Source organism: Antedon bifida, chromosome 4 (genome assembly GCF_963402885.1).
Source record: "Antedon bifida chromosome 4, ecAntBifi1.1, whole genome shotgun sequence".
In the NCBI taxonomy this organism is placed as follows: Eukaryota; Metazoa; Echinodermata; class Crinoidea; order Comatulida; family Antedonidae; genus Antedon; species Antedon bifida.
The window spans coordinates 23,630,575-23,648,323 of NC_136229.1; the positions used below are offsets into that span (position 1 = coordinate 23,630,575).

The following is a 17,749-nucleotide window of genomic DNA, read 5'->3' on the forward strand; positions in this document are numbered from 1 at the left end:
TAATATTGCAGGCTCACTTACAGTTTCTCTTTTTCAAATGATTTATAATGTAACAGATACGTTGTCGTGGAAACTGTACATTTCAAAATCATGTACATCTAAACAATTACCGAGTTGAAAACCATCGGTACTGTTACCATCACTCTGGCCCTCACCTCAATATTTGTTTCCACGCCTTTGTATAGATGAAAACATTCTCAAATCCCAAGTCATGTGACTTCCTTTCCACCATTCTGTAACTTCTGTTTGACGGAGGTCAGCAGACAATGCTGGACAATAGGATATAACCTTTGACATCCTTCAATGCAACTCTGCATACCCTGATAACCAAAAGAACAGAACATTTTGTAAAAGAATTTATGCCGATATACTTGTAGACTAAACAGTCTTTGACCTAACCTGTGACCTGAATGACCTTTTGAAATGTAAACTACAAATGTTGTGCTAATCAGTGAAAATACTTACCTGTACCGACGCTTCCACGTCTAGTTCCCCTTCTTGCAAAAAGGCCGAAATTTGGTTGATAGAGGGCAGTAGACACACTGTGGTTTGACCGATATTGTTGTCAGAATCTTCTTTGACCTTCATTATTAATTGTTCCTCGTCATAGGTCGGGTCAATTAAACTTAATTCTCCAAGTTGCTTCTAATAAAACATAAATCAATATTAAATTTCTAAATATTGGTCATTTTCAATGAGTCTTGACACAAAAACTCTTTTGCTATTGAATACCCTTATCTTACTACAACTTACCACTGAGCATCCTATGGCCACATCATACATATCAATACCAGCATTGGCCACAGCGGCAGACGCACACGTCAACGCCGCTGCCAAACCTGAAATCACAAATGGTATGAATACTATCAACAATTTTCCTTTATTGCAGTACAGTACCTTTAAGACTCAACTCCCTTTTATAGAGGTTTCCACTGATTACAGGTTGGCCATAGTGTTAAAACATATATTGCCAAAACATATATTGTCAATTGTTCATTTCATGGGAAAGTATATCTTCTAATGTACTCATTATCTTTGTTTAAAAATTAATTGTTAATGTAAAATAAATACAAAATTTTCCTTACAACTTCCTCCTTCTTCAAGTACTGTCACAAATATGTCCACTTGAGCTTTAGGAAATTTACTCTGAAATGAGAGATTAAACCAAAAAATATTAGACATACATTACATATTATACATTTACTATGATGTAAATAGGTAATAATCTAAATTGATATACAGTTCGAGTTTGGGTGGCAAAGATTTAAAAGCAATTAAATACTAGAGCATTCTTTGGGTTTTAACTGGTAATAGCTTTGTCTACACTATAAAACTAGTTTGACAAAAAAAGTGTGATGTGCCCAAATATGATAGTGATATGCTCAAATATGGTAGTAATATGACATCGTCATGTCCATATATGGGCACATCACATGTTTTTGTCACATAAAGTTGTATAGTTTAGACAGGGCTTACAAGGCAAACAGCAGGTGACAGTGCTTGCTGGATGATGACAGAATAATCTTTTTCTTCTCCGTCACTTTGATGTTGACGACGAATCCGACATGCGAACGTGGCAAACTTAAACTCGCACCGTAGCTGTCCATTCATCTGGAAATCTTCCCTGCGTGCAACCTCGTGTGGCCCGTAAACTGCGCACATCACCTTCGTTTTATCAACCTCCATGTATGCAGAGCCTTTCGATTGACTGACAACTCCAGCTTTTAAAACTAAAAAAAAATATCACTTTTGTTAAATGTAGTGTTATTGGTAATTTAACATTATTAGTAGCTAGGCCTATATCAAAAACATTATTGTTTACTTTTAAAACAGAAAGATATATATTTATATTATTAGAAAACATTAAATATTAATCAAAGAGTAGTACTAGTATTAATAATAATAATAATAACTGGTACTTGATATAGCGCATTATGCTGAAAGCCTCAATGCGCTTTACAAAGACAGAAAATTTTGAAAAATTACAAATTAAAAAGGTGGGTTTTGAAGAGAGATTTGAAGACACTGGTGGAAGTAGCCTGACGGATTTCAAAAGGCAACGCATTCCATTAAGAAACGGATGCCGAAGAAAATGAACGATTCCCATAAAACTTAGTGGAGGGATGATTGTTTTGGGGCATTCCATAACAATGTTTAATATTAATAATAGTAATTTTTATATATTATTGAATTTGTATTAAATTCTAAAATTCACTCACAAACGGGTCTAAGTTCATCTGGTTTTCTTCCATCAGGTCTTTTGAATTTTTTACCAACCTAAAAGTAAAGTAATAACTAGATTTAATTCGTCACTATGACGAATTATAGGTTATATGCATTTGATTAAAATAAAGATAATTGATTTGTAAAAGATATATTGATTTATTGATTTTCTCAGAATCTTTAATTATTTATAATATATGCTAAGATCTTGCTAAGGCAAATACAATAGCCGGTATCGCAATCCGATCAAAGATCCCTCTGCGTATAATGTCATAAACCATATTTGTTACATAATAATAAAGACATAAGTTTCTTTTTATCTAGATTTCATTATAAATCATGTGTATAATCTATACACTAAGAAATAAAATTGAACAAACAATACAAATAATAAAAAAAAATCTTATTTCGTTTCGTTACCCAAGGTGAGGCTCGATCTCGGTACCTTGAATGCCATAAACACGAGCACAGACCACCGAGCCATACACAACTTACTAAAACATGTAGAAAGATTTCTCCGTGTATTTACTATTCAGTAGCCACTTTGGTGCAGATAGATTATTACATACCGCAATGAATTATAATTTATTACTATGATGACATCTTTAAAAATTTAAAAAAATGATGCACTGTCAAACTATATACTTTTAACTTTAATATATGAACTTCTTAAGAAAGAAAGTTAATGTTAAGTTTGTTATTTCGGCCTAAGAAAATGTCAAAATTTGTTTGATTGTCAAAATTAATTTTTTTTAATTCAATATGCAATTAATGATGACTTAATCAACTTTTGTTCTCTTAATTTGATAATAAATCATACATATGATACATACACTTCAAGAAAATGAAATAAAAAATAGGTGTTCCCCAGCATTCTGACGATATATATTTTAAAATTTAGCATATTTTCACTATTTTGTTAACTTATACGTGCGTAGCCTGTCACTTTTGACGTGCTCGTATAACGCAATTTCGAGTTGAAAAGTGAATCAAATATGATGATATTATTAAAGAAAGGTTGTAAAACAGAAATCGGGCAAAAATAGTGCGCATTAACGTTTAACGCGCAGTGCGCGTGCAAAATTCTGCGCACTCGTGGCAATTTTTTAAACGCTTAAAATTGCCTGAAACGTACTCTAATTTCATCGAAAATAAATTTTGACAATTTTAAAACTTTTAAGCGCGCGTACGCATGCGTTATATGCGCTACGCACGTAATTATATTGCCATATGATGAAATATGACCTGAAATTTATGAGTACCAAATTTTGTTTAAAAGTGATTCATGCTTGTGAAGATATGATTACAAACGTGATTTCATTAAATCGCGCGTAGACCGCGTAATTTATGATTGCGCACCGTGAAAACATGACCACATCGATTCCTGGCCATAAGGAATATACTCTGAAAAATTGACTTAGCTAGATGAAACTGATGCCAAGATAATTCACGGACAAAATAGTGCTAAGGAAAGAATAAATAAATAAAGATCCTGACAGAATCAAGAGGTTATATGCATATCATGCATATAACCTAATAACAACATACTGTATTATCTATGAAGTTAAGCCTTGTGCAGTATCAGCTTGTGGTGGGTAGTGGATAGGCTGACACTGATCTGTCGTTCGTTGTTGTGGTGCATGCATGCAACGAATACAGGTCAACCCGTACCCATGCCAACTCGTACCCAAATTTTGGCTTACTCGTACCCAAAATTTTGGCTCACCTGTACCCATCATTGGCTGGCCCGTACCCAAGTTTAATGCTATTTAAAGTATATTTATATTACATTTAAACCCAGTTTTATTAAATTTTTAGATACCAATCATATGTTCAATATTATAATGGCAAAAACTATTGACCTAAAAATTATAATAATATCTACAGACTCGTACGAAAAAAGCACAGCTTTCATCGTATTTGGGTACGTCGTATTTGGTCAAGTTAATACTTGAGGGTGCTGTTTTACATGGAAGATGTCAGTGGTCGGCTGTGCTGCATTCTATTTTTTTTCATTTATGAATAGTTATTAATCTAGTATTTACTACGAATAGTAGTACACGGAAATTGAAATACCCACTAGTCTGTGATGATGAAAACTTGAATTATTAAAAGTAAACATGAATATCTTTTATACATAATTTGTATTTTCATTTTATGTTACAGATAATGATTTTTGAAAATCGTTTTAAAACGAATGGTTTTTGTTGTTTTGTTTTGCAAGTTTTGGAAAATATTAAACTGTTTTAACATTTCGAAAATGTTTAATACATTTTTAAGTAGTCACTCGTATTTTAAAATCACGAAACTATTTACTATTAAAAGGTTAATCCCGGTCAGCAAAAACATGTAACACAAAATCTACGAGTAATTCGACCCCATAGCCCTGCAGGCTTTTTGCTTAAAACAGGGCATTGTTAATTCAACCAATTTTAAATATACCAAAAAAAAAAGTATAAAATTATACGTTGTTGGTACTTTACCTGGGCTTAATTGAATTGTAATACTATTACTAACAATACAACAGTTAAAATATTTTTTTATTAATTAATGTTCTCTTACGTAAATAAAAAAGACACATCAAACATACGTTTATAAAACTATAATACTACATTTAAATAAATGTTAACAAATATATGCCTAATTAAACGAAGTTTACAATCAAATCAATGGTCATTTTTATTAGCACACATTTCACCGAGACCTGTAAAATAAAAAAACAATTTAAATATAAAAATATTCATACGGCAAAAGCATACCACTAGTTTTGCGCCGATCAAATCATTACAAGCAATTATTCAAATCGGGTACGAGTAGGCCAAATAATGGGTACGAGTAAGCCAAAAATGGGTACGGGTAAGCCAAATAATGGGTACGAGTAAGCCAAATACTTGGGTACGAGTAAGCCAAATATTTAGGTACGAGTTGGCATGGGTACGGGTTGGTTTGGGTACGGGTTAGCCAAAGTGGGTACGAGTTGACCAATTATTTGGGTACGGGTTAGCCAAGTTGGGTACGAGTTGGCATGGGTACGGGTTGGTTTGGGTACGGGTTGACCAGCACCCGCATGCAACAACGGCCTATATAGGCCTAGGCCTAGCCTAGATTTAGCAAGGGCCAAGGCTAGATTTAGGCCTACAATTTTTTTTATGTGTATATTAATATTACAGAAGTGACTCACAGTTTTTGGTTTTTCCTTTTCTTTGTAAAACCATTGATAAGGTTGTGTAAATTCTGGACCTGGAACTCGTTTTGTATCAGGCATGTTTTTTTTGTAGAACAGCGCCACCAATATTGCAACCTTGTTACTCAACTAAATTTCAGAATATTTACGGCCCGACTCGAACCACTTATAATTAACGAAGAACAACTGATCAATTCTCAGAATGATTTGAAGGCCACGACGAGTAGGCACAAAGCGTGTGTGACCGGTGTCGTGTCTGATTTTATTGTCTGAACTAGGCCTAGCAAATTTGGCATTTTAAGTGTTTTTTATAGACTGTGTAAGTAAATAAATTAGGCTATCATTAGTAATTAAATGTACAGGCAACTTAGACAGTAACTATCATATTGCGTTGTATTGTATGTTCTTCGAGTCTGGGTGGATGCGTTGGGTCTCAGGCGCGCCTACTCCATGTTTTGTTTTTTTTGTGGGTTGAGTGGGTCTCTCTCTTGCTGCAGGACGGTTGTCTGTGTGAAATAAAATGGGGAGGGTTGATGGGATGAATATCTTTTTTTGGTATAACATTGTACAAATCAATTCACTATTATTATTATGTAATAATGATTTATACTTTACTATCATATCAATCTCGTAAAAAAAATAAGATTTTTTGTTTATACAGTAATTACATTTTAAAAGTCTGGAAGGATCTGCTGGTATCATAAAATAATATATGATTCCTTAATGTGGTACTGGTAGTGTATGATAATTGACATATACTGTATATAACAACATTTTAAACACTTTATTATTGATTTAGAAACTTAGTTCATCATGAAGCTTCTAACCTTGATTTATATGGGTTTACTCATATTCACGTTCGTCGACGGTATTCAGAAAGGAGCAGATGTTGAAGATAATGAGTTTGCCGAATTTGAAGATCTCGATGATGAAGAAGAAGCAACAGTTGAGGACGAGGGAGACGCCGCATTTGAGGAGTTTAATGAAGAAGAGACAAACGAACAAGCTGTCAATGAAGAAGACTCCGATTTTACAACTGGTGACAACCTTGAGGTGCTCGTATGAACAGTGTCTAAAATTTCATTTTAAGCTCTGTCTACACTATCAAACATTATGTGACAAAAAAATGTAATGTGCCCATATTTAGACATGATGATGTCGTATCACTACCATATTTGGGTATATCACTACCCTATTTGGACACATCACACCTGTCTTGTCAAACTAGTTTGATAGTGTAGACAGAGGTTTATAACTAACCTATTTGTACACAATATGATTTAAAACAAATAAGCAGATGATCTACAGTATAACTCCTTTTCCTGCACTTTGTTGATAATAAAACATGTACTTTATTATGTTATGTTATATAAACTATTGTTGGAAATAAACCTTATATCAAATTTTGATCTATGAAACTGTAAAACTTTCACTTGGATTGGTTTAAAAATCTGACTCTCTTTTCTTTTCCCTCCAAAAAATCGTTTTGCTATAAATTTGTTTATATTTGTTCTCTCGTATTAAAAATGTTTTGTTGATTACAATATTTTGACATGATGATTTACATAATATTTTACTTGCACCTTATAGTTTACATACTTTCCTATTAAAATTTAATGTATTTTTTTTCTTCAGGATGATGAATTTGATGAAGATGAGTTTGAAAACATTGAACCTTTGAAGGGAGTCAACAAAGACGCTGACCTGAAGATTAAAGATGTAAGCAAATTAAATATTCATGAGCTCTAGTGAATATTCATAAACATATATTAATATTCTTTGCTATACAGTAAAACCTCTTTTATTTCAAGCATACAATTATATCAGAGTTTATAATTGTCTTATTATTATTTGTGCTTGAATCCAACCTGGATCATCGAGCAGAAGCTTGCTGGCCTAAGTGTAGACCCAGCCTAGTGATCTGGAGGGCAAGTCCCACCTTAGATCAACTGTTTTTCACCCTACAATTTAAGTCTGAAAACATCTTTGATATTCATTGTATTTTTTTCAGGTACCTCTTCATTTCCGCACCAACTGGGATAGCTATTACCTTGAGTTCATAATGGTAGCTGGCGTCTTGTCTTATGTGCTGAACTATTTGACGGGTAAAAACAAAAATAATAAATTAGCAACAGCCTGGTAAGTACCATAGTAAATGTTTAGTATCTTTGCTTGCTAGCCCCTTTAAATACACTAATTAAAAACATCCAATCTGTAATATTAGTCAAACTTTATATATCCATAGAGGCCCAGATCAACACACTGGGACTGTGTACCTACAAAATACATAAATATAACATCATTTGAAAAATAAAAGAAAATGTTAACATAATCCTAGTTATTGTTTAATTTATTTTCCCCAGTACTGTGTTTTAGAAAGTCTTTTATTCAGATTAATTATCTTGACAGGTTTCGAGTGCATAAAGAGGTTCTTGACAGTAACTTTTCAATAGTTGGAGACGATGGAAGCGGAGATACGATCCAGAATGGTGTTCTGATGAAGGATAGTGAGAGTAGATACCTGATCTGGTGCTCAGGACGAATATATTGCGAAGGCATGCTGGTGGAGCTTAATGTAAATCTAATTTAAAATGTTCTATAAATAACTCCGTATTCACCAATCACACTTAAGTGTGATATTCCCATTTGAATGATTTGGAACCACTGAGACACCATAAGAACATATTAAGATTTGGCAAAGTTTTCATTTTGGGTATTTTACTTTAACAAAGAATATACCCTATAATATATTATTTTGCTTTATTAGTATTTTCAAGCATCATGTTTTTTTACACACAGTTTTTAAAGAGGCAAGACTTGGTGAGCGTTATGGCAAAGATGATGAGACCAACATCAGATGAAGTTGTAAGTTTGTTATGTTCTGTAATCATCATTACAAAATGCAATAGGTTTTTTTAAAGTGCACACGAGCCAGATATGTATGCACTGGAACTTAGTTTGAGGAGTCTTGTCGATTTTATGGCTTTGGTTTGTGGCGCCCCAGCCTTAGGAGAGCTGGCCACATGGCTTGACACCAGAATAGAAAGATTTTTTAACCAAATCATTGAAAGATTTCTTTATCTGTTTGTTTATTTCTTTATTCATTGCTTTTGTTTTTCCTTCAGAAAATAACAGTAACAATGAGCAAAGAGAACATGGACACGTTTGTCTTATTTATTGGCAACAAGAAAACTGCATCGAAAATGGGCAAAGAAATGAATGATTTGGTGAGTATCTTTGTCTCTCTAGTTTAGTATATTTTTAATTTAGATTTAATTGATTTTTTTTTTAATATTGTACTGAGACGATGATGAGTTTATCTTGTGTGAAATTGCATTTTAGTTAAACACTTTAAAATCTAATATTCTTTGTTTTGCGTTTGTGTGTTAAACTCTAGTTCTGTTGTTTTATTTACATATGTTATGTCTGAACTGGATTTTAGATACATTTTAAAACTAATTTTATTCTTGTTTTGAATTTCAGTATAATTTTTGTCCAGAAAGACGTAGCGGTGATAAATTTGGTCTTTCATCGTCACTTAGTATTTTAGCAGAAATGGGGGATCTAGCTCAGGGAATAATAGATTCTAAGGTAGGTAGCAACATCAAGTGAGCTTTATCAGACTCTTAAAGCTTGGTTCCCACTAAAGACGCAAACGCAAGGACGGAGGCTCAATGCAAACATGTTGACCAATCACAACTGACAGTTTGAATAATTCATCGCTTGTGATTGGTCAAATGAATTTACGTTGTGCTTGCGTTCCTTTAGTAGGAGCCAAGCATTAGATGGTGTAAGAACATCAAGGTTCATCAGCCACTTTAGACAGTTTAGCAGCTGATTAGTAAATTGTACTTTTTTGGACTACACTAAATATTTTGTTTGTGCACTACTTTTAAATTATATGTATTTTTTTCAGATTCAAAATTGTTTGAATGCATATCCAGAAATGTTTGATTATATGCATTTTTCTGATCAGTACTGTGGGTCACGACCTTCCACTGAGTAAGTTTTTATAATATTTATATTTTATATTTTCTGTAAGGTATATTCAACCACCTAGATTGTAATTTAGAAACATAGGTGTCCAAATACCAATGTTCCACACTGTACTAGTTTAGTACGTTTATCGGTTAGGATCCACAAATTTTCTACAATTATTTTGTTTTCAGGGAAGACCAGCCTACCAAAATGCCAGAAACTACCAAAGTTCTTATTTTCAATTTTAAAAGTAAGTTTTCATTTTCTAATGACTGTATTTTTTATCGTCGTCTGTTTTTTTTCCGGATCAACTCAATTTAATAGAAATAATTTAAATATTGTTTAGTACCTGTCAATGTTTTTAAAAGTTTCCAGCCAATGGTTGAGCAAAATTCAATTCAAATTGTCCAATCAGCTAACCAGTATAGTGCATTTAGCCAATTAAAGGACAATTGTTACATATATATACATATAAACGTTATTTATTCACGAGACTGATGTACAGTACAATCTACAATCAACATTGATTGTTGTTTTTACACAAGTTTGTGATATCACAAAATAACCCAACACCATATAAATACGGAAAAAAAAAGGAAAACAATTTAGAAATTGAAAAGAAAAATTACAGCAGAATCCCTTCCAAATAAATAAAAAGCTTTGTTTTTAGTTCCAGGTAAAGGTAAGTCAACTATTAAAGACGTAGAGGCCATGCTACCAATGATGAAGATGGTCATTTATTGTATTGATAAGGTCAAGAGATACCGTCTTAGCAGGGAGGTAATGTCTACTTTGTCTTTGTCTATTTTTATTCCACAATTAAAGTTCAAATGTTTTTGGAAATTGTATTTTAAATGAAATGAGTGCTAGAAGTAGTTTGTTTGAATGGGGTGAATATTTTCATCATGAATTGAAATATTGAAGGTTCAGAGCTGCCATGCAATAGAGCCATTAAATACTTTGGCATGTGATGCAAAATTAACCAATCGGATACTAAGGATACACTCGGATGTGTTTTAATAAATTATAATGGAGATAAGTGACAGCATGTTTGAAACAAATTCAGAGCTGCCATGCAATAGAGCCATTAAATACTTTGGCATGTGATACAAAATTAACCAATCGGATACTAAGGATACACTCGGATGTGTTTTAATAAATTATAATGGAGATAAGTGACAGCATGTTTGAAACAAATTCAGAGCTGCCATGCAATAGAGCCATTAAATACTTTGGCATGTGATACAAAATTAACCAATCGGATACTAACGATACACTCGGATGTGTTTTAATAAATTATAATGGAGATAAGTGACAGCATGTTTGAAACAAATGTTCTTACTAGTATAGATATTCATAAGTTATTCATCATTGTTTAAAAAACATTCTGTTTGGGTTTTTTTGCAGGGAAAAATTAAAGCTGACAAGTCACGTGCAAAGTTCGTGGAATCATTTGAGAAACTTTCACACGCACAGCGACAGGAAGCATCGCAGCTGAGAAAGGAAGAGAAGATACGCGCCAAGAATGAACGTCTGATGAACGAAGACGATCCGGATAAAATCCGAAAGCTTGAGGTGAATAAATATGTTTGTTGCTTTAATACTTTGTGTTTTTTTTTATAAAGTCTTCAAGATTAGATATCTAATACAGACAGAAAATACAAAAGTAAAATTTGGTTTCTTTTATTTATTTTTTTATTAGGACAAGCAACGTAAGCAAGAAGCAAAGCGACGCTCAAGTTCTAAACAGAAGCAAGTCAAAATCCGTTAAACTTGTGATACTCATATACGAAATATGTTAACAATGTTGACTCTGCATGAAAATGCAACACAATTTTAGGACTGTATTAGAAATACAAAGTGTACAATGTTATTTGTTAGATAAGTAATAAATAAACTTAAGTATGAAATGAAGTTAATGATTTTTTAGTATGCAATCTTTTTGATAGTAGTTATTATATTAGCATGCGGCGATGTGTTCTCTGTGTGTACTTTAGGTGCTAAATATTGTATACATAAACAACAATTGTGATCTTTTTTTTGGTTTTTTTTTTGGGAAAAATTATCAATTAACTCGTATAATGAAATTATTTATGGATGTACATTTTGTTTTAGATAGTGCTTTTGTTTTTATAGTATAGGTACGTACTGGGTTTTCTAATAGTATAACGGATTGTTTATGTAAAATAGTTTAAACAGAATATTAATATAAGCTACTCAACTTCCAAGAATAATTGTGCTTGTGAAGTGTTATTAACTTTTATAAATTCAAATCTTGGAATTGAAGGAGGGTATGTGTGTCCTCTCGTTGAGCAGCAAGAATTGTAACTTGCGCTAAACGTTGTGTATAGCATTTTGATCTTTTACCTTTCCACATGAAACAAGTATAACATTTTCTACAGGTTTTTACTGTTGTACATGTGGAGGGAAAAAGAAATCGTTTTATACTGTAATAAAATAATGGTACCGTATCTTGGTGGTTAACATGCTTGCCTTCCTATCCCAAAGTTTTGGTTCTATTCAAGGGTAGTACCAGGGGGTTTTCATACCTTCTAAACAGTGTCACCTTTTTTCACTTTTAAATACAGTTACAAAGTAATGTAATAATAGAATAAGAGAACAGAGGACTTCATATACAGTAATTAATTTTTTAATTAATTTTCCAAAAGGCTCCCAAAACTCTGCAGAATGATTTAGTTAACAAGAAAAAGTGTATGCAATAATTATGGATAAATAGGTTAATTAATTAATGAACTGCTAACAAATATTTAGGATCCTGGTACTGGTAACTATTGTCTAGGTTCTGGTACTCGTAAAGGAATACAGTACCACCAACATGAACAAGACAATAGCTAGAGACGTAGGCCAAGTCTACTAGTAGGTACTTAGCATAAGCTCTCTGATTATACACTATATACTCTTATTAATGAATTAATTAAAACATTACTGTGGAATAATTGTATGGTTTGTTGTATGTTTTGGCTTTGAAATTCATGGAAGTGTCTAAAGAATGAAGAAATCGAATGGATATGTGAGATGTAATTGAGAACTCAAATGCATTTTATGAAAAAGAACAAAAAAAAACACAAACTGATTTTAATTGAAGCATAAGCTTTACAAAACATTTATTAAAACAAATAAAAGCTGCACCAGGGAGAAAAAAAATCTGATTGGAAAACATTTTTTTTTACAGAAATGACAATTTACTACATTGTCATGATAGCGCTAAGTTACGAGAAATTCCAAAGTCACAACATTTAAAGTTCCATTTATCTGTAATTTTAAAAATTTGTAATTTGATTTCCAGACATTTCCACTGCCTTACAAACAAACAAAACATGCTGAGCAAAAACAGCAAGGTGTAATGTTCTGTGTATATTTTCTATAATCAAATTATTTTTTTTCCACAAATTTGCATCATGCACAAGTCATTATATAGGCTCTTGCGTCGAATCTGGCGCCACCACGTCATTTATATATTTACTAATACAATAATTGGATTTAGCTATATATAGGCATGTCATACCTTTCACATAAGGAATAAACTTACTGCTCTAACAGTATAACATTATATAATATTAGGCAGGCTGTTCATTTTATACAAACGTTATTATATTTGAATTAATTTAAAAAAAACAGAATATATATTGACACACCAATTTAAATTTCTTATTTGTTATCTTATTCAATTACAATACATTGTCATATTAACATTTTAATTGTTACAATATAATTTTAAAACACCTTACATAAATTGTCTGGGTTAAAATATTAATAACATTTATCATTCTTGAAAAATATAAAATTCGCAAAAGTAAAACAAAAATAATGCACAGCAATGAAGCTTAATATTATTTATCTAATTAATTTCTATATTGTTTATGCAAATTTTAGACATAATACTAAATTGCAAACCAAAAATTGCATAGCATTTTTTGCTACAAGTAAAATTATACTGTTTTAAAATCTTGCACCAACTAAAATACTAGTATATCAACTTCTCAATACCAGTTCCCCTGGAAAATAATTAAAATACAGGCATGTTGGGTTGGTCCAAGGGTGTCTGGTACTGAAGAAATTGACAATAGTCTATTGCTACCTATTGCACACAGCACATATAAACAGAATGGAAGAAAAGCATCAATAGAGTCCTATTGGTATTAGCATCAATAATTATTTACCTCCTAATACAGTAGATCCACTGTATGGCCCCAAACAACAGTGTCCCCTGGATAGAGGTTGACTGCAGTGTAAAAACATAGTTCCCATCTTTCATATCGTGGTAAAGTGTCCCCTTAATAAGGGTATTCCACAGGAGGGGTTGTACTGTAATTAGGGTATTAGCATGGTGTACTTTTTTACCTACCCCTCCTATTCCCAATACAGTTGAACCACTGTATGGAACCTAACAAAGTGTCCCCTGGATATGGGTTGACTGTAGTGTTAAAATATATATTTCCCCTCATTCATGTCATAGTAAAGTGTCCCCTGAATAGAGGTATCCCACAGAAGGGATTCTACTGTAATTAGGGTATTAGCATGGTATACTTATTTACCCACCCCCCACTACTACTTGCATTCTAAAGTAGGTAATCCACGTAATGACCTATTGTCACATGTCACAATGGACACAAGGTTATGTAAATAAATTAGAATGATAGACCTTTGAAAGGTCACGCTATTACTGAATTTGACCTAGTATATTCCTATATGTCCTGGCTACAAAATATCCCAATTCCCATATTCCCCTTCCACTAAAAATTAGTGGGAGGGGATAACAATGAATTTATTGAAGTCCTTTGGAGTTAACCTAAGCTATGCGGTTACAGCATTGGTTTACAGGTCAAATACAGTATTTCAATAACATACAAAACAACTGTTTATAACAGTTTGATAAAATATTTATAATATTTGCAACTGAAATTATAAAAATTCATTAATTTTTAATGTAAAAAAAAATCCTTTAGAAGATTACAGCATCTAAACTATTCTTGTCAATTCAAATCAGTAACAAACAGCTATAAAAAATACACATTACACACATTTGATAGGTATCTCTTAAAATAATAATGCTAGCTACCGAAATACTGTACTTTATTCTCAGTTAAAAGATGGTTCCCATAGAATTGGAAAGCCTATGTTACATTTGAAGGGCTGCACAGCAAAGAGAACATGAAGGCAAGAGAAATTGTCTATTGCAAAGAGATTTATGGAAAGAAAGAGGACTCTCGGTCTGCAGCTGGCAGAAAGTTTGCGATTCAGAAAAAGCCATCAATAATAAAACAATAAATTTAAAAAGAATTAAAATTTATAGATCCAGTAGAAACTGGTATACAGATTGCTCTATGCCTTCTTCTTGACACGCTTTTACCACATCGCTTATTCTGACGAAATCAGGCGTCGATGACATGCGTTTCCGCCACTTGTTGAAGGCTCCGAACACCTGGTTACGTGCTGAAAACTTGTTTTCATTCTTAGCTTGAAAGATCTCTGCATCCGTGACTCCAAGAGATCTGGCAAGACTTTCCCATTCACCTAGTTTTCCTGACAATGTGTTCAAATGCTGTTCTGTAAATGTTTTGTTGGGGTTCTTAGCCTGAAATATTAAAAATACAAATATTTTAATAATGCAGTATTATGGAATTTTGTAACTGTGAAAAAAATTGAAAGTAAAACTATTTAAGAAAATATGTCATAAATGTGTACATATTAAATTTAATTATAATAAAAACAATGTTTTCTGAAAACCAGTTTTGCCAGCAAGATTTATCAGAATCAATTAGCACCACTCTCTATCAGAATTCAACATGATATTGGAAAATATCAAATGCAAACACTTGACTGGTAAGCCAGACCTAGCTGGAGGATATATTTTGTCAATTGGATTGATAAAGTACAATATAATTGACAATGTATCTCAATTACATCACAAACAAGGATTTGGTAATTGTCAGAAATTAATTTCTTGATTGAAAGAATACTAAAAATATATCATTGTTTACATACTTGTGGTAATGTTTCTTTGACATTTACAGCATTATTGTCACCACTTCCACTTGGTAGTGGCCTGTCATCTGGCATCTATAAATTGTAGAAAACAAAAATTAAATTGAATGAAATGAAACATGAATTAATGTATGCTTCTGTGAAAATATACATTGTGCGTTTGGTATTGTATGAACATTCTTGGCCTTAAAATTTGTGGTCTCCAGTGGCGCAACAGCTATGAGCGCTCACTGGCTAAACCCAGGTGCCCCGGAGCTTATCGGGGCCCCTGAGTAGTATCCAGAGGAAAAAACAGGCATTAAAACATGGCTAAAAACGTTCAAGGCCTTCAGCGTTGGAGGGCCACTTAGGGTTCCGAAACCAGGGACCTCAGGACTGACGTTACGCCACTGGTGGTCTCTTCATAGAAGGAGGTTCGGCAGAATCAGTTTTTTTTTTTTTTGTGAGAAAACCACCAGAGTAAACACTATTGAAGTACATTTTTAGGAAACACACCTCGATAAAGTCTTTTACTTCAACACCCATTGTAATAGACAAATCCTCCATAGTTTTCAGTATTTCTTGAATACTTGGCCGTAACATTCTATCTGCCTCCCAGCAACCATGCAGCATATCTTTTAACTTAGAGGGCGTTTCCTCATTTAGTGGATACATATTGTCCACCATCTCTGTATCTTGCGGTTTTTGACAAGTCCACATTTCCCAAATCACAACACCGTACGAGTATATGTCCGAACGCGGTGAAACTTTTATGTGATTTGACCTTTCTTTAAAAAACTCATGATTCTCTGGGGCCATCCATGGTAACGACCCAGCCATGATAGTACTAATTGTCCCATCAGTTATACGGGAAATTCCAAAGTCACAAAGTTTCAAATTATATTTATCAGTAATTAAAAGATTTGGAGATTTGATATCGCGGTGAATTATATCATGTTCATGGAGATACTCTAATGCGAGGGCGCCTTGACGGGTCCATGTGAAAAATTTGTCATCCTCACGAGGTTGCTGCTGTTTTCGTTTATGGCTTATATAATCTAGTAATGACCCCTTTGCAGCATATTCCATTATGATACAGTACCAAGGCTCTTGAGTAATTACACCTAAAATCTCTGTTATAAACTTTCTACCAATGTGTTTCTTTCCTTCATCATCTTTGATTCTTCTTAATGTAACAAGTTCAATTTCTTGGACACGGTTGAGATGTTTAATCGCAACCGGAAAATTGTCTTTAGTTTTCCAAACGCCTTTAAACACGCTGCTTGTTCCACCTCTTCCAATACGTTTTCCAAATTCAATATCATCGAATGGTATTTCCAAAAGCCCTGGAAATGAATCCGTTACTGTTTCATTACCTGCCATTGTTATTCATCAGAGAAGGCTATCTGTAAACAAAAACGTGAAAACATTTTTGAATAAATTAATAGTAGGCTAGGCCCTACTACTAGTAGCACTATTTTATAATTATTATATATATTATACTGTACTGTATAAAAGAGGTAATTTTCACAAATTTAATTTTTTCCCTACCTGTAATCTTATTAAAACTACTAGGAAATATTGTTTGTATGTAATATAACAGAAGTATTATTATTTGTGCCTTTACAGGGAATAAAAACTGGAAAGAAATTGCTAGGCCTATCATATTCGAATTATCCTTTACATTAGGTCAGCCAAAAATAGCAGGCAAGCCCTGACTGACTGAATCAAAGAATCGGATGTCGGGTGGTAAGACATGACCAAGTAATTTCAGACAATTAATTTACTTATTTATAATAATCAATTTAACCAAATAATGATTTAAACTAAATTTACACACGATATCAAATTCAAAACCTTTGATTTTCCCACTTTTTGGCAAATAATTACCACCGCCCTATTGTTGTTGTTTTAATCTTCCCCCGAACTTCCGCATGAATGTCGCCCTCATGAGATATTCTGTACCGACAGTCTTTGAGTAAACTATTTATTTAATAGGGGTACAAAATTAAAACTAATTATGCTACGAGTCATTATGAGCTTTCAATTTTAATTATTTATATTATTAATGTTTAAAAATGTATATGCTTAATATTTATATGTTTTAGAGTATTTAAAATAGAAAAACAAACGTTTGTGCGCCAACTTGTTTAGATTTATCCCCGTCACCAATTGCTGGTTGTCGCATGGCAACTATTATCAGTGTACAATATGGCCGCGCCGTCGACGAAGGATCGTCCGAGTTTTTATTTCCATTTTTAAGAAGAAGAATATCAACTAGCCTAGTAGATCTTCGGGGGTGTGTAATAATATTTCAGCTCAATGTGTATTTAGTAGCCTGTAAATATGAGTCTTAGTTTTACAGCTATATATGCCTAG

At 32.9% G+C, this 17,749-nt stretch overlaps 3 protein-coding genes across 8 annotated transcripts; 1 reads left to right on the forward strand and 2 right to left on the reverse strand.

Moving 5' to 3' along the window:
- Nucleotides 1-5,502, reverse strand: LOC144841059 (exosome complex component MTR3-like). Its single transcript, XM_078697234.1, has 7 exons — nt 5,405-5,502; nt 2,220-2,277; nt 1,477-1,730; nt 1,086-1,146; nt 754-839; nt 466-645; nt 1-320 (listed from the first exon to the last, which is right to left on the reverse strand). The coding sequence occupies exons 1-7, from the start codon at nt 5,486-5,488 to the stop codon at nt 210-212; spliced, it is 834 nt and encodes a 277-aa protein (XP_078553360.1). The 5' UTR covers nt 5,489-5,502; the 3' UTR covers nt 1-209.
- A 122-nt stretch (nt 5,503-5,624) lies between these two features.
- LOC144841047 (PAT complex subunit CCDC47-like) lies at nt 5,625-12,351 on the forward strand. Of its 2 annotated transcripts, none has more exons than XM_078697208.1 (13): nt 5,625-5,726; nt 6,207-6,460; nt 7,043-7,126; nt 7,419-7,546; nt 7,817-7,982; nt 8,207-8,272; nt 8,533-8,634; nt 8,891-8,998; nt 9,324-9,409; nt 9,577-9,635; nt 10,056-10,165; nt 10,793-10,960; nt 11,088-12,351. In XM_078697208.1, the coding sequence occupies exons 2-13, from the start codon at nt 6,221-6,223 to the stop codon at nt 11,154-11,156; spliced, it is 1,386 nt and encodes a 461-aa protein (XP_078553334.1). In that variant the 5' UTR covers nt 5,625-5,726; nt 6,207-6,220; the 3' UTR covers nt 11,157-12,351. The 2 variants fall into 2 exon arrangements, with proteins under 2 accessions (XP_078553334.1, XP_078553336.1); XM_078697210.1 differs by having other exon boundaries at nt 5,644-5,722; nt 6,211-6,460.
- Nucleotides 12,352-12,482: 131 nt separating this feature from the next.
- LOC144841050 (mitogen-activated protein kinase kinase kinase 20-like) lies at nt 12,483-17,301 on the reverse strand. 5 transcript variants are annotated; one of them, XM_078697215.1, is made up of 4 exons: nt 17,228-17,301; nt 15,887-16,776; nt 15,392-15,466; nt 12,483-14,981 (listed from the first exon to the last, which is right to left on the reverse strand). In XM_078697215.1, exons 2-4 carry the CDS (start codon nt 16,751-16,753, stop codon nt 14,694-14,696), a joined length of 1,230 nt encoding a protein of 409 aa, XP_078553341.1. In that variant the 5' UTR covers nt 16,754-16,776; nt 17,228-17,301; the 3' UTR covers nt 12,483-14,693. The 5 variants fall into 5 exon arrangements, with proteins under 5 accessions (XP_078553341.1, XP_078553342.1, XP_078553345.1 ...); XM_078697216.1 differs by having other exon boundaries at nt 17,211-17,293; XM_078697219.1 differs by having other exon boundaries at nt 17,243-17,281.
- Nucleotides 17,302-17,749: the final 448 nt, after the last annotated feature.

Bases quoted from the DNA above. Each gene is read 5' to 3' on its own strand.
- LOC144841050 (XM_078697215.1), bottom strand. From the start codon at position 16,753: ATGGCAGGTAATGAAACAGTAACGGATTCATTTCCAGGGCTTTTGGAA. The intron at 15,467-15,886 runs GTGTGTTTCCTA...TACAATTTATAG, and splicing joins AAGTAAAAGACTTTATCGAG to ATGCCAGATGACAGGCCACT. The intron at 14,982-15,391 runs GTATGTAAACAA...TTAATATTTCAG, and splicing joins TCAAAGAAACATTACCACAA to GCTAAGAACCCCAACAAAAC.
- LOC144841047 (XM_078697208.1), top strand. From the start codon at position 6,221: ATGAAGCTTCTAACCTTGATTTATATGGGTTTACTCATATTCACGTTC. The intron at 7,127-7,418 runs GTAAGCAAATTA...TATTTTTTTCAG, and splicing joins CTGACCTGAAGATTAAAGAT to GTACCTCTTCATTTCCGCAC. The intron at 10,166-10,792 runs GTAATGTCTACT...GTTTTTTTGCAG, and splicing joins GATACCGTCTTAGCAGGGAG to GGAAAAATTAAAGCTGACAA.
- LOC144841059 (XM_078697234.1), bottom strand. From the start codon at position 5,488: ATGCCTGATACAAAACGAGTTCCAGGTCCAGAATTTACACAACCTTAT. The intron at 1,147-1,476 runs GTAAGCCCTGTC...CTCTCATTTCAG, and splicing joins TGTCACCTGCTGTTTGCCTT to AGTAAATTTCCTAAAGCTCA. The intron at 321-465 runs GTAAGTATTTTC...TTTGGTTATCAG, and splicing joins ACGTGGAAGCGTCGGTACAG to GGTATGCAGAGTTGCATTGA.